General features: G+C 42.4%; 2 protein-coding genes across 2 annotated transcripts in view; both read right to left on the reverse strand.

Annotated features, from left to right (window-relative positions):
* LOC135341316 (hydrocephalus-inducing protein-like) overlaps nt 1-23965 on the reverse strand; it is a 33027-nt gene that overhangs the window by 5051 nt on the left and 4011 nt on the right. The window contains exons 12-47 of the mRNA XM_064537834.1: nt 23753-23913; nt 22968-23516; nt 22706-22809; nt 22306-22479; nt 22000-22111; nt 21775-21890; nt 21326-21476; nt 21018-21152; nt 20408-20536; nt 19564-20223; nt 19199-19408; nt 18409-18878; nt 17942-18206; nt 17576-17727; nt 17148-17331; nt 16657-16899; nt 14427-16495; nt 13852-14154; nt 12999-13184; nt 12686-12805; nt 12362-12521; nt 11483-12057; nt 11028-11193; nt 10462-10829; nt 9678-10098; nt 8591-9311; nt 7614-8391; nt 7186-7404; nt 6741-6873; nt 6354-6519; nt 6149-6296; nt 5398-5842; nt 5064-5233; nt 2907-3381; nt 2318-2563; nt 1989-2132 (exon numbers count right to left, since the gene is read on the reverse strand). Of these exons, the coding sequence (XP_064393904.1) occupies nt 1989-2132; nt 2318-2563; nt 2907-3381; nt 5064-5233; nt 5398-5842; nt 6149-6296; nt 6354-6519; nt 6741-6873; nt 7186-7404; nt 7614-8391; nt 8591-9311; nt 9678-10098; nt 10462-10829; nt 11028-11193; nt 11483-12057; nt 12362-12521; nt 12686-12805; nt 12999-13184; nt 13852-14154; nt 14427-16495; nt 16657-16899; nt 17148-17331; nt 17576-17727; nt 17942-18206; nt 18409-18878; nt 19199-19408; nt 19564-20223; nt 20408-20536; nt 21018-21152; nt 21326-21476; nt 21775-21890; nt 22000-22111; nt 22306-22479; nt 22706-22809; nt 22968-23516; nt 23753-23913 (11828 nt within the window). The remainder of the gene's footprint in view (nt 1-1988; nt 2133-2317; nt 2564-2906; nt 3382-5063; nt 5234-5397; nt 5843-6148; nt 6297-6353; nt 6520-6740; nt 6874-7185; nt 7405-7613; nt 8392-8590; nt 9312-9677; nt 10099-10461; nt 10830-11027; nt 11194-11482; nt 12058-12361; nt 12522-12685; nt 12806-12998; nt 13185-13851; nt 14155-14426; nt 16496-16656; nt 16900-17147; nt 17332-17575; nt 17728-17941; nt 18207-18408; nt 18879-19198; nt 19409-19563; nt 20224-20407; nt 20537-21017; nt 21153-21325; nt 21477-21774; nt 21891-21999; nt 22112-22305; nt 22480-22705; nt 22810-22967; nt 23517-23752; nt 23914-23965) is intronic.
* On the reverse strand, nt 496-1932 carry LOC135341321 (uncharacterized). The gene is made up of 2 exons (XM_064537841.1): nt 987-1932; nt 496-913 (listed from the first exon to the last, which is right to left on the reverse strand). The coding sequence occupies exons 1-2, from the start codon at nt 1426-1428 to the stop codon at nt 699-701; spliced, it is 657 nt and encodes a 218-aa protein (XP_064393911.1). The 5' UTR covers nt 1429-1932; the 3' UTR covers nt 496-698.

The following is a 23965-nucleotide window of genomic DNA, read 5'->3' on the forward strand; positions in this document are numbered from 1 at the left end:
GCTGCAGAAGGTTTCACTGTCTTTTGAAGTAGAACGGTTTCATCATAGTCAATTACAGCAACAAAGCAAATAGCTCTAGCATCATGACGTAGTCCAGTGGATACACACTTTACTTCTAAGCCTATGTATCGATGATCTGGTTTGTTAGCCATAGCCAAAGCTTCAAAATGGAGTGATAAAGAAATTCGTGTTGAATACGATCTGCATGCATGATTGTCGGATATGTATAGTTTCTATTTGTCACATGCCCCACATTGTGCATTGCTTACATACTACGACAACCTTTGCACTATTGGCTCACAAAAACAAAATATAATGAATATAATTATATAGTCTAAGCAGAGTGCATGGGTGTGAACATAGAAAATTTCGATACGCACGAATTCGAATAAACAAGATACAAGCATGTATATACTAGCTAACATGCTCATTCGTCCAAATTTTGTCATGCAGCTTTATTAAGTATGGCAGCCATAATTAGGCATGGATATACACGTCAAGAATTAGTTACTCATTGTATAGCGCTGCATGTGTTACAAGCATAAATAATTATATAGGACTATAACATACAACAACGCAAACTGCATGGTAAGTGACAACATAATTATGTCCTACAGACTATGTATGTAGTCATTAAAATTAATACAGTATTACACAGTATTACACAGCAAATGTAAAGTTTCACTGTGCGTGGAAAGTTAAAACCTTGGGGCTCCACAAGTACACCTCCTGCCACCCATACAGACTCCTTCATATAAACTGTTATTCCTCTTGGCAAATGACGGCTCAAAACGAGTGCTTGCAAGTTTCCTTTTTGCCTCTTCAAGCAAGACAGTGTTTCCATGGTAAAGCTTGAAAAGCCTCACACTCGCAATTGCTTCTTTTACAGGATTACAACCCATCGATAGAAAACCTACGTATGTAGTAAGTTAACAAAGATATTCTAAGGACGATAGTTTAAATTAGTATTGTAATGGTTATCCTACCTTCTGACAAAAGAGTATTAGCCTCATGACGAAGAGAGTGGAAAGTGTAATTTTCATAGCGAGAATTGTATGTCTTAAACATATCTGCAAGCTCCTCAATGCCACCGTAATCTCTGCCCTCCTCAAGACAAAGCCATTCAATGTCTTTGACCAGACCTTGACCAACGAGAATGACATCAGGGCCAAGCAAAGCCTTAACTTGAGCAATGACCACCTCTGTGCTCTCGGCTCCATCTAGATCACCTTCCCTAACTCCCGATAGTGGGGTGAGGTAGCTAACTATTGGAGCTTCAGGCTTGACAGCTTTTTGGAGAAGAATATTTTCACCATAATCGATCACAGCAACAAAACACACAGCTCTAGATTTAGCATCATGGCGCACTCCAGTGGCCACACACTTCACGTCTAAAGCTATGTAACGTTGATCAGATTGAGCAGCCATTATACTAGTTTGATACTATCCACTGAGTGCATGCATGCTACAACTTAAATACGCACTACTTTGGTTTTGGTTCTTGGAACCACTTTTTCTCAGACCTACATGTACACTATATTCACGAGATACCAATAAAGCTTGAATCTCGTTATGTACGAATTCGAATCAAGGCACATGTACTATCTACACTCTTTGATGCCTCAACGTGACTTAACATTCAGATATTCATACTTTCCTTTGTACTTGCATGCAATGACGGAGCACATTATGTGAGCTCCATACAAATACCTTCAAAGTGTACAGTTAGTGGTTACCTACATGCATTTAGGCTCCATAGACGTGGCATATATATACATGATAATTATTGTGTAGGCATTGGTCAACCAGCAAACAAAGGGACGGAGGCCTTCAAACTCAGAGTCTGTGCTACATAGGCAAGTTACTACACAATACCCAGGGTGAGCCCCCCTCCCCCAAAGCAGACCAAAACCATCAAGGTTTAGACATGATTTTATAGTACATCACTGAACAGTACCAGTAACATGTACTATCATGTACGCACTGACCTCTTTGATAGGGACCTTCTCAATGCAGACCCCAGTGAGTGTGAGGTGTAGGGGTTTAGCCCGGCCCTCAATGTGACACGGGATCTTGTCATAGCGAATATCGTGACTCAACTTGCTAGGTCTGAATATCAGGTCAAAAGTTATCTGTTTTGGGAAATGGCATCGATAAGTAATATTAGTTGTGTGCTAAAAAGAGAACACACTGGTTTGTATACAAATCACAAACAATATTCTGTATAATATTATGTTCTACTCGATAGAATCTGCCAAAAATGATCGACAAATCAAGGGCACATTAAGAAATTGCATCCTGTCCTAAAACGATTTACCTGCATTCCTGGTGAGATGTATCCATCCAAAGGGGTGAGTTCAAAGTCAGGCCCAAACCTGTTCTCCCACGAGAATCTTGCCCCTATGTCTCCAGAGTTGATCATGAGGATTCTCCGAGAGCTCTGACTATCTTGGACCACCGGACCAAACGGTATGTAGCTAGTGTCGAGGGTTATCTCTAGCCCAATGCACGAGCCGGACACAACAAACAGTGGCTGAGAGATCCCTAGACACTCCAATGTTACCTGGGGGAATGAACGGGATATGTTAGCTACTGTAGTCCATTGTCATAATGCTAATAATAAATTATTAGCATGTATGTCAGTGAAATAAATATTCAAAGTCAATATGAACTGGCAGCACATGTGTGTGTACGTACATGCGTACATGTACAACGCATTTTCACCAACAAAGTACAAGAATAATTGAGTTGCCACAAATATCGTGGCAAACGTTGCACGAGTCTCCACACGGGGTTTGACCAGTCTACTGTTCGCCGTGCAACAGTGACGGCTTGCGAGTCTAGTACATGTACGTGTATTACTCATAAAATTCCAGGCATGGTACATTGTAAGAGAACATACGTACCTCTTCAGAGAATTGTGGTACTCTGGTCGTGGGGTTGAATGCAATGCTGACGGTGCTTTGTCCTCCATTACCCTCGACGCTGATCTCCTCAGTGGGACTCACACACAGCACACCATCCTTAAGCAATGCAGGAGTGCTGGAACTAGGCAGCAGAGACAATCGAAACAAGAGTGGTATGGGACTATGGTTGGCCAGTTTCAATTCTTTCTTGACCTTTTCGCCGATACGTAAAGCTCCAAACTTGATTTCTTTATGTGCAGGGTCGGCTAGCTCTATCTTCATCTGAGCACCGTCGCCTCTGATAGAGACTGATTTTCTGGAGAGGCCGTTTATTTCGAATACTACAGACTCTGAGTAAGAGATGGTATCTCGAGGTCTGAACTCAAAGATGGCCTGTGCCTCTTCTTTGGGTGCTAGAATACAGGACATGAACTGCACTGAGAGGTGAGGCTGGTCCTTGTACAGACAGTGAACACTGCATGGGATACATACAGCAGTTTTAAGCACCTTTGCAACACACACACACAAATAGGTAAACCACAATGTAAACCCACAATGTAAACATGGACTACATGCAGGACTTACTTGAGCGGTTTCTTTACTAATTTGCAGTATCAAATCAAAATTGGCCAATGTACTAACACAACAACTATAGATCTAGCTATACAAGGTTGCAGTATAAGGCCTACTCCACAGACGTGATATGGAGAATGGCCACTGTACCAGAGGTGGGTACTTGGTCTATCTCATATCACACAGAAAAAATAGCTAGCAATTTGAAATGTGACCATAAGTTATAGTTATAACACGGGCACAAGGGGTGTATGGAATATATTGCACTGAAGCACGAGGGCGTAAGCCCCGAGGGCTGAGTGCAATATATTCCATGCAGCCCGAGTGCACGTGTAATAACTAGTTTATATCCCGAGGGCATAGCAACATAACACTGTCTTAGTAACACAATATAAACTGCACAAAAAGACGACAAAGACAACTCTAGACACAGCTCCATCTCTTCTCTCTCCTAGACGCCAGTATATGCAGCGTATAAGATTGGCATGACCGACAAATGGCTTGACACAAAATTGTTGGAGTTCCAACGACGCTGAAACCACTGCAAAACAGCCCCACCCCACTTCTGGTGCTGCAAAACAGCCCCACCCCGCTACTGCTGCAAAGAAACAGCCCCACCCCATTTACTGCTGCGAAGAAACAGCCCCACCCCACTGTACTACTCATCAGACTGATGATCAGTGTAACTGCTGCTCAAACAGCCCCCTCCACTATCCTCGGCATCACAACCAAGCCAAAGAAGCTCGCCTCTACACTGCTGCAAAACAGCTCAAGCCCCCTGCAAAAAGAGCCGCTTCTAGTGCTATGGTGAAGCCAGAATTGACCGTGCATCAAGAAGTGGAGGACTAGGTCTAGGAACACAGAATCTTCACAAAATGAGCCTGGGACGATTTTAAAACCTGCATGGTTGCAAAGAAGAAACTCCAGCAGTGCTGAACATTCCTGCATGGCTGGACTTACTTTGATACTTGTTATTTCTCGTGATACAATATTTAATTTAATTATGCCAGAGGGGCGTTTTGTGGTTAGTGCAATATGACTTTGCGGTCAGTGCAATATGACTTTCAGCAGTGCATTATGCTGCATATTGCACTTGGCAACAACGTAGCAACGGGATATAATTATTGACAGCAGTGATAGCAGTGGTGTAGGAAGAGAGTTATCACTTAGAGAGCATGGATAGTTTGGAAGGGGAGCTGATATACGCATGTGCACACATATTGGGGTTTTGGGGTAGTCCCCTAAAAAATTGTGTATATGCTCTGGGATTGATTTGTGTATAAAATATGCGTACAATTAAAAGCTTGATTCAATTGAGCTTGCATTGGGCAAAAAGCAAGCATGCAGTGTTAGGGGCCTGGTTCCTACTTTTAGTACTGTAGTACACCACTGGACAGTACTGCAGATGGTCTCCCATGCACCAAATTTAAGTAACCACAATTTAAATTACTACAATAGTACATTGTGGTTTCATGCTTGTGTGTTCATATGTTGCAAAGGTGCTTAAAACTGCTGTACATGTACATGTACCTTGCTAGTACACTATTGGATATACGCCCAAGCAAATGTGTTATATCTAAGCACCTAATGTCCTTTTTGTCGTTATTGATGATGTTAAGAGTCTTGCGTGTTGCGGGCATATCTGATCGATGGAGGAAGTGAGGCCCAAAGTCATGCTCCTCAAAAGAGAACTCCACCTGAGGCTCAACACCCATACCACGCAGAGATATTGGGAGAGTGGGCCCATTCACAATCTGTGGAGAGTCACACAGCATACACGTACATGTGGCAAGAAATTATGACAATGTATTTTAATGGTTTCAAAGCGCAACGATTTTCCTTGAAAGTGAGTGTAGGTACGTATAGTGATACAGCTGTGAGTGTCACACAATAAACGAAGCCAACCAAACTAACTCACCTGTAGTTGAATCTCACATCCCTTGAGGACCATTTTTGAGGGTGGAGAAAAAGTGACCTCGAATTTGGCCCTATCTTGAGGCACCACAGTTCCCTCAATTGGAGACAAACACACCAAATCACCACCAGCCTTTGTTTTGCATTTGCTGGACAACACCCACTTGTACTCCATATTGTACTCTCCATTATTGAACACTGAGATCTGGCCCAGGGCTCGCTCATTGACTGGTACAGAGCCAAAATTGATAACTCTTGTTTCTGATTTCCCCACAGGTAGAGATATTTCAGTGCCACCAGGAGAAGTGTAGGAGAGGGCAGTGTTGATGGCATAGCCCTTAGCCTTTACGTTAAGTACCAGAGGGTCCGGTTTATGCTTAATTTTGCAGTTGAGGCTGAAGTTGTAGTCTTGTTCGTGTCGAGCAGTGAATGAAACAGTGACTGGAATCCTGGATATATTAATATGCACAGTAAATAAAATGTATAAAGTGCAACATTTTTGCTGTTTTCGAGGATTAGCAATCCTATGAAAATTGTTCCACGTACATAGTTAACGGCGTACGTAATGTCATTGACACACATTTAACCGTTTTTAGAGGAAATTCAACAAAAATTAAGTGCCTCGAAATTTTACACTATAACGGTAGTCCATATACATTATGTTAGCTCACTATGACATGTCTGTTAAGTATTGTACATTGAGGCCCATACACAAACATGTACGTACAAACGTACGTGTACATGCACACACATACTTTGTGTTTGGTTGAATTGTTCCAATCATTGGCTCCACAACCAGCTGCCCTGAGTGCCCGTCACAGTGACAGCTCTTCTCATCAAAGGAAAACTTGTACGGAGTTGGCTCATTGCTCACCAGATACACAGTATCCTTCATCTTTGAGCCTATAATGAGGTGGGTAGCATGTACACCTTCACGCAATAGAGAATGAATTGACTCACCAATGAGCATGGCCTTGAACGTGAGATAGGCCCTGTCTAGGTGGACTGAGGGCTCGTCAGTGTGGCCAGCCAAGAGGAACGAGTGGGAGAGACAGATGGACGGGATTGAGAACACCCACACACTCTCAACACTCTCCAGAGAGGACGGCGTATACTCAAACGCAATCTAATGTAGAGATGCGATAATACACGCAGACCCTATAATTATACATGTACATGTGCAATATATCCATATTATTTGCTAGCTACATGTACAGTACATGTGCGTATCTGACAACACATGCATGTACAGATGCATATAAGCACATCACTTTCAGTGCTAACCATGTTAACTTTAGCTAAGACTAAGAGTTGGACAGTTTAGTACACACACATAACCACACCCACCTCAAACTTTTTGCCACCCTCTACGTAACCCTTTGGAGTGAGGCACTTAAACTTGTTGTTGAATTGCAGAGAGCTGCTAGCAGTCCATTGGAACTCATAGCCAGAGCTAGTCGGATTGATGATATCAAAACGTCTATATTGAGAAAGAAAACGATTATAGGTAAACAATTATAAAAGGGATATTTAGTTTGTCAATAACCAATGACTATGTGAAAGACTATCATTAGAGGAAAGATCATTAGGTATTGACTTGTAATTTTAAACTTGCAGCCTTGAAATCCACATAATGGTGTACATATTTTTACATGCATATATATATGGTACGTACATGTGCAATGTACGTAAGATTATGTAATGTAGAATGCTTAAAGCTCCACCACCAGGAGAAATGTACATGCTAATAATGTAAAATAATGTACAGTCTGTAGAACAAACAAGAACATACTTTGTATTTTTGACTCCCACTCCACATGAGGTAAACTCAATGACACGTGTGCTGGCAGGATCCACAGTTCCGGACGATTCAAAGCTCCTCCGACCATCACCACTTCTGCGTGAGAAGTAGTCAGTAGTGTGCTCCAGCTCGAAGTGGCAGTAGGGCATGAGGGAGCGACCATGCACTGAGAGGGTCAGTGGCTCTAGGGATCCATCAAGATTGGGCATGCTGTACAGGTAGAGGAATGATGTACTGGATGTATTAGTACTTATAGAGATAGATGTACTGTACAATCATGAGATATTTGGAAGGCCACATACGTACATACATGTATGAAAAATTTATTAAGTCACACTACCTCAACATTGTGCTACAGAACACGAAAATACGTGCATGCATGTACAAGCATGGGTGCATAGGTATGGTGATACACGTACTTGCATCTGAAGGTAGACTGCTTGTTGAATACATCTAGAGGAGCAAACTTCACAGTGAAGTTCGTCTCAGTATCAGGCTGAATGATCCCAGTGGAGGGTTCAATCGAGAATGGCATGCCCTTATCTTCCGATTTCAAATCACCGTCAACCATCACCCATTTATAGGTCACTGGAATAACTCCATTGTTTTTTATCGGGAAGCTAAACACTTTAGACTGATACATGAGTGTGTCTTTGAAACGAATTTCCTTCACAGGGCACACAAACTTTGCAAAATCGGCCACAGCTGATATAAGCAGCTCTAAATCGCGATGACTCTCATCCACCACGGAATGGGCTGGCTCTGTGTCCGTTTCAATTACTTTTTTCTTGGCCGGTGTTGGCACACGTCCTGTAATGCTTTGTTTGAGCACACTACTAGTGCCACTACTATCTACAGACAGTAGTTGAGGTTGCGCAATATTTACCCAACGAACTGACTTCATACGGTCATCCCAGTCAGCAGGCTGAGAGAGCGAAATTTTCCAGATTTTCCCAGCAATTATTTGAGCTGAGAGTGATTCAGAATTAGCTTGAGCTTTGAACGTGACTGTGATGTCTTTGGATGATCCTGGTTTGATGTGGCCCAGAGAGGGTGCAAAGGTTAGACAAGGGAGTGAAGTGGGCCATTGAAACTTGACCGTTGTGTTGGATTTAGACCTGTTTGTCAGTGTGAATACAATCTGCCGACTCTCGCCAACAGCAATACTCCCAAAATGGAGATGGCTCTCTACAGAGGCTGTAAAAAAAAATAGTGCAAGGTTTAAAAAAGGTACTGTATAATTATACTTAATTACTAAAATCAATGTGGCTTTACAAAAACAACACACGAGACTCTATCCTATACATGCACCAACAATGCAACCTTACTATGATATCTGTTCATATACAGTACAGGGTATTTGTACTGTTTAAGCCCATGCAACCGATCGACTCACCATTAGTGTCGTCAGTAACCCGCTCCTCTGCCCCCCAGTTGGCCACTTCCCCTCGCACATTCTCCAGACACACGTCATCCTCATAGCCTTCCCCCACCAACTGGATCACTGGCTTCTCAAACTGGTTGTCTTGGATACACACACACACCTCACCGTGGTATTTGTTAATGGAGCAAGGATTGAAAACTGCAAGGCAGTCTTTGCTTTCATTCACATCAAGACTCACAGAACACAGACGACTCGATTCCTTGTCTTGAGAATCTGCTGAATCTTCAAAAGTCGCAATTTCATCTTCCATACTCGTCACAGTAAACGCTTTATCGCCTGTGTTTTCTAGCAGGACATTTGCAGGTATAGTACCAGTGTTCTTAAGAGTAATAGTCAAAGTTTGGGACTGGCGCAGCAGTAGCCTCTTAAAGAGCAATATTGGGTCGCCTTTAGCATTGTGCAGGGTGGGCCGTGTGATAGACACTTGAGGGAGATTGCCGTCTCCTTGTAATTCAAATACCAGACACTTGCTTTTGGTGGCACCTTCAGGAGTGACTTCAAAGGTTGTATTATAGATTTGCATGGCTGCTGGTTTGAAACTGACAATGGCGTAAATGTGTGAGTGAGAGGGAATGGCAATTTTAGAGGAGGGTTGGACTTCGAATACCGGATCACTACTGCCTTTCTGCTTGACTGTTGGTGACTTCACAGACACAAGCACATCACAAGCGATCTATTGATTAAAACAACACTAATCTATGCAATCTTTTTACACATTAGGGAATTTTATGTTCCAGTACCGTATAGCGGGTTATTTTCGAGGCACTACCTACATTTTTGCAGATTGCCCAAACAAAGCATTTCGAGGATTTTATTTTCGAGGATAGCAGTTCAAATGACCACACCACCTACAGTAGAGAGGTTTTTCAATGCCAATTTTGAATTTTCGTGTTTCTGGGTCAATCCTCGAAAACCTCGAAATAACCAGCTATATGGTATTAGGGCAATGGGGTATTTTGTACGTGTGCATGTACTGTACTGTATATACACACGTACATTGTAGCTACATGTACACCTGTACATGTACAATAACAAATACCTTGTTGTTGTTGCTGATCTTGAACCTAGCTTTTGCCAACTGACCGACAATGACACTCTTGAATACAAACCTCCTCTCTTCTTCCCCGTACACACCAATACAGCCCTCACCATGGAACTGATGCTGGGCGAGCACACCTAGCCGTCTGCATACACGATGCTCCTCAAATATAGACGCCACATCCACTGTATTAATCTCGGGATGTAACACCTCTCCACAAATCTTGTAGCTGAGTGGAGGAATATCTATTTGTCTATCACTGACTTCGATGGAAAGGATTTCCTCACGAGGTCCAGACTTGTCATCAGCTATACAGTCCACAGTGATGATCTGGGATTGCCCAGCCAATATCGATCCCATAGCTGAGTTGACGGTGAACATACCCAGGACCAAACGTTGACTCCCACCTATCACTTCAGTCCTGAGTGAAGTGAAATCATATGATTACACCAGAAGCAAATTACCAAGCACATTTTGTGCAATGACAAATCAAGCTGCTGACTTAATTGCATGACAGATAAATGTGTAAAACAGGTTTCCTACTACTATATACACTGTAAAGTAGCAAGTAATTTTTAAGGGATTAATAGAAATCAACGAGACAGCGAAAATTTGAACCGCTACTAATTAATAAGCATAGTAAAATCGCGAAATTTGCGAAACACATTAGTCCTTAGAAATTTACCCACTATACAGTCAGTCTATGTGCTCAGCACAAGGGTGTATACATGTACATGCACATACATACACATGTACCGGTCAGATGAAGATAAACACACTGTACCTTAGTGGTCCTCCTTCAGACAATTTATTCTTAATTCCACTTGGTTTAGTAAAACTCATTCGAGCAGTAGAGCTCTCCCTCCCGTCTCGGGACTTTGTGCGATTTTTTGCTGCTACTGCAGCCATGCTGATAGCCCTTATCTTTTGCTCCTCGGAAGACATCTTCTTAGTTATGGCATACTTAAACTCAAATTCCCCTTTGTTTTCGAGTGTGAACGAAGCACTTTTACGCGCGTTGATAGTCATGGGCCCAAAGTTGATATCGCTAGCTGGTGAAACGAGAGGGTGTGAGAAGACAGCCTTAGCGCTGACTCGTATGGGGATGTTGGCAATTACCTCTCCCTGATCACCAACATGGGCATCTATGACCTACATAGATTAAGTTTATGAAAAGCAAGGAGTGAATAATCCATTATCAAGGCTCATTAAACATTAAATACATGTGAATGCACGTTTAATATCTACATGTATTGTGCGTAAACGATAGATAATTATTATGAACTCTTGTTATTATCAAACAAGATCAGTTTTTTATTGAAATTATGTTCAACTGTATACTATGCTCACCTGACATTTCAAGATGGGCATGTTTACAATTGTGACCTCCTTGTTGGACTTAAAGACAACACTGACTGGCTGAGCCTTCTCTCCGGGGTAGAGGGTATTGTGAGTGGGGGAAAAACTGAAAATCTTGGTGTAGTCCACCCCAGTGTCTGACACATCAAACAGGAAACTGCAGGAGGAAAAGGAGGATAACACTTAAGCGGAGTGTGTCTACATTTACTTCCTGCATGATCTGTATGATTTTTATTGCATGCATGCATCGATGTACAGGATTATTAATGTACACAGCTTCAAGCGAGTGCTTGATTAGTAAAGCCAATGCCCATCGTAAACTGTGAGTGCATAGATATATACATGTACATGTACCGTACTTAGTTTTCAATTCTATGGCAAACTACTACATGATGTATAATTATACTTACAACAACCTTGATGAAATGTCTTGGTTCTATACTCACTTGTATGCAATGTCATATTTTCCCTTATTCTTAAGGAAAATCATCAGCTTCTGCTCATCACAAGCACGAATACATTGAAAGTCAAGTCCTCCATCCGTCCCTTTTGGAAAGCTGATGTCTAGTGCCACGTCATACGCCTCGGCAAAGATTTGTATATTCTCTACATGCATGAGACCCATTATTTTCTCCACGTCAGAGATCTCAATCTTGAAAGCTTTCTTGGCGTGATTAACCTGCTTGGCGGCTCTGAAATTGACTGAGAGTGGAAAATCTGACCTTGGTTGAACTACTCCCTCGACTTGACTGAATGAGAATTCTTCCCCGAGAGATTCAAGTCCACTCAGTTTCCAGGCAACAGGCAGCATGGTGTGATTGTGTAGATAGATCACATTGGTCTGTTTTCTATGGAGCAGGACTTTCTTGAATTCTATGAGTTTGCGGTCGATTTTAAGGTCTGGTTCAACTCCATTGCACACAAGTTTGAAGACGACTGGATTAGGGTTGTGTTTGATACAGCAGACAAGAGCGTCTTTGATCTCATCCGCTGATTTAGGGTATGCCCAGATTCTGAGAGTCTACACAGGGATAAAAGAAATCGGCACATAATGAACTCTAAAATAAACATTTTCTGGTACAACTGGTAATACAGACACACACACACACACACACGCACAAGCTCTGTTATTTGGTGGTCGCTGCTTAGCGAAAAACAATTATTTGACCACAAAAAGGCTTGTGGGGGTCTAGATGACCACACGAACCAATTTTGTTAGAACCAGGTGCACTCGACCATGACATTGTATATTGTACACCCGTAACATGTATGAAAAATCAAGTACAGACTAGTACATATACATGTGCATACGCACAACACAATACCTCACTCTCTCCGGACTTCAAAGTCATGTTGGGAGGGTCCAGTAGGAAAGTGTTGGCATTTTGGTCCTTCATAAAGTAGAACTCCGCATCAACTGTACTCAGGCTGATGTTCTTAATTTGCATAACCTCCATGTTCTCAGGATATCTACAGTCTTTGTATCTGCAATGATAAGTATTGCTGCTTTGTGTACTGCGGCCTAAATGTGCTTAACAATAATTATGAACTGTCATGTGCATCTAAATACACATGTTCAGCTGTAGATTAGGCTCTGTCGATAGATTATACACACTGCAGTTTATAACACTGTACACAATTATACGTACCGATCTCGGGTCTTGCCGCAGTGCAGTGGCCCAAAGTAGTAGGTATTTTCACTCAACACAAACTTCTTATGCACGATCTCCTCCCGGGTCTTTGTTCTTTTCCGAGAAGGAAACACACTCCTAATTAAGGTATGGCAAAAAAGGTACACACTTCATAAAAGCTAAAACAGCCAATTTGTAGGAGGGAAGTATTACCTAAATTGTATGCTCATCCAATACAAGAGTGGCCCTAAAATCCATTTAAGAATACAGTCATGTATAATATAGCTCACGCAAGGCATCACTTACAGAGGCATTTTTACAATTTACGGACCTTGGCTCTTGGCAAATTGTAGGCATCTCGCAGTGACCACGGCAGAACAGTTGAGTCCTCCTTCTGGTACCAGTGATCTCAAAGTTGAGTGTCTGATCAAACTGTCCGATATCTGCCTGAGATTGGAAGAGCAGCTTGAGCTTTGTCTCTCCACTAGGGGGAACCACCCAGCGAAACCTTACTAGTCTGTGAGGTACATGAAACTTCAGTAATACAGTATCAGATCAATAATACCAAGGAATGTACATGTATTCATGCATACGTGTCGTATACCGTATAGCGGGTATTATTTCGAGGGTATAAATTTTAGCGGATGGACCTCTACAAAGGATTTCGCGGATTTTATTTTCGTGGTCTGAGTTCCAGCCTTTTGACGCATGCGCACATCAACATGCAGCTGTACCTCTACACCGTTAGCCTCGAATCCAGGCCTAGCCTGTATAAAATAATAGAATCGGTGAGGCACTATGTCCTCCATCTCTAGCAGAACGTTTGCTGTGCAGGCCATGGTCAGGGGATACAGTAGACGTAGAGCAAGCTAGCTGGCTATATATACCGGCGTCCTTGTCTCTAGATTCCCTTTTCTTTCCTCTTATTGTAGATAGGTGTGGTCAATAATACTGAACACGCCTACTATTCAATAAGATATAAATTTTCGAGGTACAGGCTCAATCCGCGAAAACCGTGAACATTTATACCCTCGAAATATACCCGCTATACGGTACGTACATATATAATTATTATGTACATAATGCTTCCATGATACCTGACTGTACAAACATTGGATTCTAGGGAAAAGTTCACTTCAGCATGTTCTATAATTTACTGGTTTACTAATACAGTAAGGACTCACTTGACTGGCCCCCCGGTTGGTTTTGTCTCAGGTGTCTCAGTCTTGGCCACTGGAGGTGTCTCTTCCCTTGCGGAGACAAACTGAGAAGGAGAGGGAGAGGGAGATGCAATCTTCACAGTGCTCTTCTTACGACTCGTCTTCTGCGGTGACTTTTTGTGACCAGTTGAATCACTGTTCTCGGCGGACCGAACGGAGGCAGTGCGTTTGGAAACTCTGGATGAGTGGTCTCTCTCACTTGGTTCACTGGGTGGCTCTTCAATAGGCTCAGGTGGGGACTTGGGCGCCTCTTCTTTGGGGGCATTGCTATGAGGGGACAATGTATGATTATAATTATAAGACGAGGTATCACCTCAGTAATACAGTTGTATGAACGCACATACATGTATGTACACATACAAACCATGTGACGTTTACTACGTAGCAAGCATGAACTGTTTTACTACAATGCGACATACAGGAAACAGAATGCAACAAATAGCTACGTATACATGTACACGTACATATGTACAGTACTGTAAGCTCTAAAAATTAATTTAAAAGTGCAAGTAAACAAGAGTAATAAAATTAAAACTTACGGGTCATCAGGCGAAGATGCAATGAAGCAGAACCTTTCTTGTGGGACATGGCGAATGTTCTTCCTCTTGAGTGGCAAAGGATACACTTGAAAGTCAACAGGCCCAGGAATAGGCACTCCATCCGTACTAAGTCCCAAACCATCAAGAATTGACTCGGTAGAAGGCAGACCCAGATCAAACAATCGTCTTGTTACAGCCTCCATCTCTTGGTTTGCTTGAATTTCTAACAGTGACACCCCCAGTCCTTCTCTGCTCTCTTCCGGTTCTGGTATTTCAGGACAAATTTCGATATGCTCCTCTTTCAGCTTGCCACCTTTGACCTTTCTTGATGGGGTGATTTTGGTTGTTGGTTCTTCAATTTCTAAAGGTTTTTTAGGGCGTAATACGCCTTTTTGTCGATCCCAGTCTTCTATTACACTCTTAATGCTGTCAATAAATGTGGTGTAATGGTTGTATTTCTTTTGTAAAAGAGTGCAACATTCAGTCGGTTGGTCGTCTTCGAGTATTGACCGAGCACCACCTTTCTTGGGTACTTTCCTTTTTGGTGTGCCGCCTCCTCCTGGAGACTCGAGCACAGATTGAATGCTAACTCCTGAAGCGGTCATATTACCTGTTCCACCAAGATTCAATTGTCCATGAGTAGGGTGGTGAGATGAACCAGGTCGTGATTGGCCTGGTGAAGTGCCTGATTGATGCATTAGTACTGTGACTGCTGGAGGTTTCGCTACATTACTGGCACGGTGCTGTTTGTTTGGGTCTTTACGTCCCTTCTTTTTCATTTTCTCCTCTTCAAGCCTTCTCATTTCTTCCTCACGAAGCTCCATTTCTCTTCGTTTTTGCTCCTCTTTTTCCTGTTTACGTTTCTCCCGTTGTTCTTTTTTAATTCTAAACCGTATTGTGTCGATTTCTCTCTGTTCCTCAAGGCTCTTTGCTTCATACTCATCTTCGTCAAGTGCTAACAATTTTTCAATCCTTTCCTTCTCGATTTTTTCTATCTGCAGCAGTTCTTTTTGCAAATTTTCTTCTTGTAGTTGCTGGATCTCTTCAATATTGTCCAGCCTTTTCTGAATATCAACAAAATCCATTTCGAGGTTCACAAAATAGATGTGTGCACGATTACTAAATGCTCGCAGTACAATACATGTAGATAATTGAATACTTGCTGCAAAATGTGATTCAATCCCATCAAAAACAACTCCTCTATAGCAGTCAGACTGCTGCAATCGTTCAGCCAATATTTCATAAGCAAGGTTTTCAGGTAGAGCTATAGGCATAAGTTGACCTTCAGGGACTGCAAAATCGCTATTTTGTAGCACATCAACATTGAAGTGAGATGGTGGTACAGGAAGAGGTAGTACTTCGATTGTAGTTTCTTTGTCTTTCTCTTTCTCTTTGGCATTGAATTGTTTCTTTGAGAAAACTGATAGGCCGGAAGGTGCATCATTTACATCTTCTTTGATAGCAACACTATCTATGAGGTATTTACGTGCTTTTCGGCCAAACTCAGTTCTAGCGCTTGATATTGCCTCAATAATTACCTCATCCATGACCAATACAGTGGCTCCATACGCTTCAGCTATACGCTTGGCTTGAGTGGTTCGTCCTGATGAAGGTGGGCCATGCACAATAATAGCGGCTCCTTTTCTTTTTTCAGCTTCTGCCGCTTCTGGTGACAAATCGATTCCCAAGTAGTGTGCAATTGCCTGTTTCACGGGAGACAACATTTCAGGTAGGCTAGTTGCAGTCACTGCAGTTAGCTGTGTAAGTGCTGAGAGAGATTCGATAACGGGTAAGTTCATAGTTGATGCCAGCGCACAAGTGCTTTGTTGAACACTTTTTGGATCATCGAGTAAATCATGGGTAGTTTGAGACTGGCCTTGAACAGAAACGGTGCTTTCAAGATTGGCATCACTGGGTAAATTAGTCTCTGTGTCTGTTCGCTGATCATGAGGGTCAGGCTTTTGACCTTTGTAGGCTTTTAAGATTTCGTTGGGTAGGGACTCCCCCAGAGTGGGGGGTGGGAGCATCAGTCGCTGCTGACTGTCGTACTCCTTAATGTCACGGAGAATCTACAGTGAGAGACAATTCAGATAAAAATTGCATGGTATAAATAGAAGTGAACGTTTATAAGTAGATGTTACTGGCAATTGTAACATGCCTGTGCCGTGTACTTAATTACAATGTGTAGCTACAATGTATGTACGTATGTTACACATACTATGTACAGTACCTCTTCTTCCTCCAGGTACTGCTTATCAAACTCAAGAGAATAAAACTCGACGGGGTAGGGCATTGGGTTGCTGACAGTGATCTCAGTTTCTGAGCCTGGTGAGAATGGCAGTACTGGCTCATACTTTACGAGAGTGGGACTGAATACAAGTTGTGGTTCGCTGCCTCTCCCCTCCACGTGTAGACACAGATCACTGTCTGGATTCTGGTGAACAGAGAATGGAATCTCATCCACATAGTGAATCTAGGGAAGAGGATGAAAACAGTACAGTTACTGAATTCAAAAATATGATAAAAAAGGAACACTTTGTATAATTCGTCACATAACCAAAAAACAACACCATGTGAACACTCCTCAGCTAGAGAATGCAACTATAAGTGTACTCATGTAGTTACATGTATAATTATAGGAAGAATTACTGATCGAGACAAGTTACATGTACATGTACTTACACGCAGACACATAATTATACACATACACTTATTGTATACCTCTTCACTCGGCATGAAGATGATCTTGATGTCGGTTGTTTTTCCCGGTAGCAGCACTCCAGAGGAGGGACTGACCTCAAAGAAGTTTGGAGGAGGTTTCTGCTTCATCTTCTTTCGAAGATGGAGCGGAACATGGCGAGGAATCTTCTTAGGAGGCTTGGCAGTCACAGCAGTCCACATACAACTGGAGCAGAGAGATATACATGTACATTGCATGATAAATTTTACTTTGGTGGTGTCTAAAGATCTTGTAGATTGTGTTACCATGAATCAAATAGGACGTTAGGCCTCAAATATACTGTACATGTACGATAATGCTCTTGCTAAACTACATGTACATTGTATACGTGCAGTTTTTCAACCCTACCACCATTTGCTATCATGTGCATACACACACACAGATACATGTACATGCAGCAACTATTCACCTGACTGTGACAGGGTTGGTGAGCCTGATGGTGACGAGTCTGCACTGACCACAGACAACCGTCCCAAAGTCAATATAGCTCTCAGAGAACTGCATGCTGGGCCGAGTGACTTGTGCAGTGAACATGACAGAGTAGGATGGACCACCAACAAGCTGAAAGACAAAACCTTTGAAACCAAATAATTATGTACAGTTCTACACATGTATATTGTACGTACATACGCACGTACACCATGTAATGTATGTTTATAAAGAAACCATAGAGCTCTACAATACTGTAATAGGGAATTGATTAGGAGGATAAAAACTGGTACGTACATTTACATATACGTATGTGCAGATGACATGCACGAGCACAAAAACTCACATTGAAAGGGACCTCAATGAGCCTCTTTCCATTAGAGCATTTAATAGCCGCTGGGTCAAAGGTCACAGTGAAGTCCAGGCTCTCATAGGGGGGCAATGCCTTGACCTTTTCTCCTAGGTCCACTGAGAACCCACTGTGCTGTAGTAGCTTGTGAGGGGTGGTGAAGGAGACAGGGATGTGACCAACGTTGGTTAGGTGGAAGGTTCGTGAGGCAACCATACCATACACTACATAGCCAAAGTCCAGGTGGAATCTGGGTAAGCCCCTGTAGTAAAGTACATAATTATACGTATAATTATAGGCAAGAGTAGATAAGAGTACTTGATCTAGATCTACTCTTGAATGACACGTGAAACATAAAATGTAAAATGCTTACCATAACATAATTGTAATATTTTGTATTGTGTGTGAAGTGTAAAGACATTTTGTACAGTTGAACATACGTACCAGTGTGTACGTACATGTACCTGAATGACTTCTTCTGTGCTTTAGTAGTCTGGTCTTGAGCATAACCACGAACAAGAAGTCTCTCAACCTCTGCCTCTAGCTCTTGTACACCGCTCTCACCCTCTATTGAAGATAAATTTGTCTTGGCTTCTTCAATAACAGCCTCTGCAACTTGTGACAAATCACGTTGAATGTCGAATGCAATGCGGGGAAATACAGCCTCTCCAGTTACAGTGATGATGTCAGGCTCAAAATGTGCCACTTGTATATGCAGACTCTTTTCAAACACAGATGGGGTACCGGGTAGAAAAGTGATGGTGATAATTTGCTCTCCCAATGCTGGGATGTGGCCCATAGGAGGGTGTACGGATAAAGATCCAGGTGTAGGGGCATGAAGGGTGGAGTCAATAGCTCCCAGGACACAGTAGTCCAGATCAACCTTCCCAGAGTTGTAGAGCAGTATTTGAGAAGTGTGCACATGGTCGTACATCTGTGGAGAAGTTAGAACGTACGTATCAGATAAACAAGAAATAATTAAAATACGATAATAGTGATCTAGTACATACGTTATCGTATACTATGTACCATTAATTTATACACGGTAGACATGTACTGATGAACCGACTACGTACCTGTATTCAATGCAGGCAGTTAATTTAAAAGCAGGGGCGTATCTAGCACGACATGTAAAGCTAAATAGCTAGTCTAAGAGCAGAGCATAAACTAAAAGCTCTAGAACTGCTTCGTCCATTTGATTTCCATTTTCTAGTTACATGTACGCCCTTGGTTAAGGTACACAAAAACACTGACCGCTTTTCCCAAGTCAATCCACTTCCTACTGAATCGGTACTGCACCTCTGAAGCCTCTCCACTCAGTCGGAGTTGGTAGGTGGGTCCTCCCTCCACACGACATGCTGCAGTTACCTCTGTAGCCACTCCAGAGTGACCGTAGAATGAGAATTGGACCTGCTGGGATGTGCCTGGCTCAAGCACCCCATGCAAAGGCAGGATGTCAAATATCTGTATGGAGGAAAATATTGTGTACATGTACATGTGTTGGTTAATGAACACCGCATATATAGAACAAAATCAGAAATCGTAAACACTTACAATGTAAGGAAAAGTTTATGTGGAGGGAAATACACATGTAGCACGTAACAAACATATTTACGTACTTGCTCGATCCTGGTGGGTGTGAAGGGGTCAGCAAGTAATTCCCAGGGCTGTGGCTTGATCTCAATTATTGCACTCTTACTACCACCGTCCAGTTCAGCTTCATCAGCAGTATCAGCATCTAGAGGTGGAGACATATCCCTGGAATGTGCTGAAGACATTGTATTTAAATTCTGAAGCTCTGGAGAGCCACGTACACCGTCTTTGACCGCAGATAAACTTTCTATGCTGTGAGAAGTAGTCGTACCGTCCGTCTTAGAGCCTGGACTGCTCTGTTGACTCCTCTTATGACTGTTACAACTTCTCAACGAAGGGGACACTGTAGAAGAATGATTACTGGGAGAGTTATCGTTATCTTGTTCCGTTGTTTCACTAGTAGCATCAAGCGATGTATCATCTTCTTGGTCACTTTGTTCATCCAGTGAGTCTGTTTCACATTCGCTCTGCATGTCCACTCCTTCGTCCAATTGACTAGGGTCCACATGCTGTGCTGGGGGTTTCTTGAGGAAGGACCAGCTATAGGCGACATCCAGTGGGCTGTTGTTAGTCATTGTAATGTGCTGGATGCTTTCAGTGTCATTAAGGATACAGCCAAAATCCAGTTCCATAATCTCAAAGCTCAAGTTCGGGAAATGGACCTCTGATTTTAGAGCAATGCGATCCTGTAATATTGTTGTTATAAAAATTAATGTCAAATTCAACCATTACAAAATACGGATACCATCTAGCTTAGCTATATTATTAGAAATTTGTCCAAATCATTTCCTAAGCTCCTAGAATTCTATTCTTAGTTTAGTACTTTTTGAGTGAGTTCGGTGCATGCATACATACAATCTGTATAAACACCTTTTGTGAATGTTCTTTGTAAGCCACAGCCAAATAGGAGTCCTCTTGTCTGGAGTGTTTATCTGCACAGTACGTAGAGTCATAAAGGACTGTGATGGTGGAGTCCTGTTGGGGCTTCAAGGCCAGCTCCTGGAGAGTACAATGCAACAAGTGTGGTGCGCAAATTAATGCCATGCATGGTCACAATGACACAAATTACCGTATAGCGCGAAATTTTTTAGGGGGTACTGTTTTCGTGGGTTAACAATCCTACACGAAAATTGCTCGTTAATTAGAATTATCTGCTATAACGTGCAAAGATGGAAGGCATGACCTGTGAGTGTTTCTGGTAAGCAGATCAACCCACGAAATTTATTCAACGAAATGCTTTTAGAGGAAATTTAGAGGACATTTCATGAAATTTAAGTGCCTTGAAAATTTTGGACTATACGGTATTTATGACAACAAATGCGTGTACACTAAAACATGGGGTTCTAATGGGCTGTATCGTGGGTAGATATACCTTTGAAATAGCGAAATGCTAGTACACGTACCTCTAAGAACAGAAAAATTCCCCAGATCGCAATCATAGCTACACTTCATGCATATGGATACCATGTGAAAGACCCACCACTTGTGCTCGAGGCAGTCCATCCCTGATGATGGAGAAGGGGTACTCACAGAGGAGCAGAGAGGTCACAGGGAGGGGAGAGATGTTACGCACTCCCAAGTTTTGACTGTGATGGATCAGCTTACTTCCAGGTGGCTATAGTAAGAAGAGAGGTCAGTAAACGACATGTAAATTGTTACACGTGCATGTGGATGTATAGTTCTACAGACTGATAAATAGCTTTGTATTAAAGTGTGTACGTACGTACGTACATGTACATACAGTGCACCTATAATAATTAAAAGCTCCAACAAAGTATTGAATTGTACCTGATGCAGTTTAAAGAGCAGCTCTTGTGAGGAGAACTCCAGGAGAGGCGCCACAAAGGCGGCACGCACATCGACTGTCATGATCCTCTCTTTCAGGGGGTTCATGCCAATAATGGCATGGCATATCAGCCGCTCATTCACTACCTGAGGACTGGAGCGACAGAATTAGAGTAATAGTGAGCATGGAAAGAAAGATGAGTGCGGGTTAGCGGGTTAATTTCCACCAGCTTGAAATTTTCTGCCACCCGCTTGGAGAAAGTACTTGCACCTTGTCGATCACCCGCTTGATATTTGCAATAACCAGCTTAATATTTGGAACCCACATTTTCACCCACTTGTGCAAAATCCCCTGCTTATATTGCCATGTATAAATGCATCTTCGTAAACGCGTAGACAAAGTAACAATTAAAGCGGACGATTTTACATGTACATGTATATAGCTAGCTTACATGTCCGAGTGTCCAATAAGGGTGACCACTACTGACTGGTAGGGCTCCAGTATCCACTTGTTGGGGGTCATCTCAAACAGAGGCTTCTTCACCTCAAGAAACTTGCTGAAGGAGTGCTGCAGAGAACAAATAAACTCTGAGTGATTGCAGACACAAATGTATATAACGTGTTTAAAACAAGGGTTAGCAATGTTAAAAGACAATGCAATCTGGTATAAGTCATACCTTGACTACCATGTCCTTCTTGTCCCTGCCCCTCTTCTCAAGCTCAGCTTTCTTTAGCTTGGCCGCAGAGAAACCCTCAGTGGACCAAGAGAGGGCTTGTACTCGTCGCCCCCTGAGAGGTAAACACAAATTTAATGGTGAGAGTTGATTTTAGAATATGTACTTGCATTACTTTGGATATTAACATTGTGAATCAAGCGATATTTAGCATAGAAATTGTAAAGCTACAGACAATAATTATAGCTGGTGTAGACAAGTACAGTGCGTGCCTTCAATCATCCACATGAGCATCCATAAACTACATACCTATTAGTGAGAATGAAATTGTTCTGACAGGGTCCGTTGCTGAAGTAGTGTCCGAGGTCCACACCTGGCTGGAGGGGAGGGTGACTCACGATGGTGGTCCCCTGGCCCTCGGCACTCAGAGGCACAGTGAAGCTCACTCCATCAGACACAAGTATGGTCAGCTTGTCAGAAAACCTAGTACATCACAACAGTGAAATTTACAGTGCACACACATCATGTGCTATACAAACACAGGTGAAATTTCCCAAGGGCACTTGCATGTAGAATGAATATCACTATAGGGAGCTCACACAATAATTATGTACACATTAAAAAAATTATTCTAAGAGAAGGACAGGTACTCGGTTCGGTAACATACATACATGTATATAAAGATTGCTATCGCATTTTATTGCCTCACTTGAGGGAGTCATCAACTAGAGCAGTGACAGAGAGCTCCAGGGACTGGTTAGGAGGAATCACAGCAGATATCGGCTCCACTGAGAATATGGTTTTCTCACGAGCCTAAAGAAAAGAAAACAGCATACATGTACATACTAATTAACGAAAACTAATTAATTTTAGTGTCACTATAGATCTTGCACATGCAGTAAAACGTCGCAAATCAATATGCACACATACACTGTATAATCAAACTACACGTAATCTCCGATTTTACTTACCAGCGTGCATTCGAACTCTGCCGGTATAATGGATTCGTTTGAGAGCATGATTGTCTTGGTGATGTCACTCAACACGGGACAAATACCCCATTCAAGTGAATCAGGCCTCACATTAATTACAGGGCCCTCTCCAATACAGCAAATGGCCACTTCCAATTGCGGATCGGTACCTCCAAGAATATCAATGAGAGCAGTTGTTATGATCTCTCCTTGACATTGAGTCTCAATGAGTAACTCGATACTGTGTGCAGTGTGTGGTGCTATGACTCCATTGGATTGTGCCGAGGAATAGATTAATGAATTCTTGTCCACTTGTGGACACATCGAGTACTTGACAGGAAACTCAGAGTCGTTCAAGAGCTCAATATCGTGAGAGTAACAGTGTTTGAGGAAACAGCGACCATAGTTTAGTAATGGTGTGAGTAGTTGTATCGGAGGGACAGTGGCTTTGGCATTGATAGGTAAAGAGAAGACATTTCTGCCAGCTTCTTGAATGTCCACCACCAGCATGGCAGAGTAGGCCTTGACGGAGGAGGGGGTAAAGTGAAGCTGGGAGGGTACAGAGAGTGTGAGACAGTGTGACAAATGTTCTGTAGTGTATATGTACATGATGTTAACCAAGGGAAAAAAATCGACCGACTAGATTTGAACTCAAAACTTTGGGATATACTGACAAATTAGAAGTACATTGTACTTACCGGTGAGCTACGTACAATAGCATCCACAAAACAGCAGATAACGAAATTATGACTACACAAGGTTAAACAACAACAACCGGCACTTACCTGGATGACTTGATGGAAGTTTGGTGGTAAGGTGCCAGACTCAGGCGATATCTCAAACTCTTGGGGGTCACCGGGGTCACCAGACCCAGGTACATGGAGGGTAAAGGTCATGGGGATCTCTGAAGTGTTGGTCAGCACCACCTCCTTAGTTGTTTGGAAACCTGGGTTGAAAAATTACAACACAATATTTAACTTTGGTTTTGGAACCTAGGC

This window comes from Halichondria panicea, chromosome 9, assembly GCF_963675165.1.
Source record: "Halichondria panicea chromosome 9, odHalPani1.1, whole genome shotgun sequence".
NCBI lineage: Eukaryota > Metazoa > Porifera > Demospongiae > Suberitida > Halichondriidae > Halichondria > Halichondria panicea.

Excerpts from the sequence above, each read along its gene's own strand:
- LOC135341321 (XM_064537841.1), bottom strand. The coding sequence starts at position 1,428 with ATGGCTGCTCAATCTGATCAACGTTACATAGCTTTAGACGTGAAGTGT. Across the intron at positions 914-986 it reads TAATACTCTTTTGTCAGAAG|GTTTTCTATCGATGGGTTGT; the intron begins GTAGGATAACCA and ends CTACATACGTAG.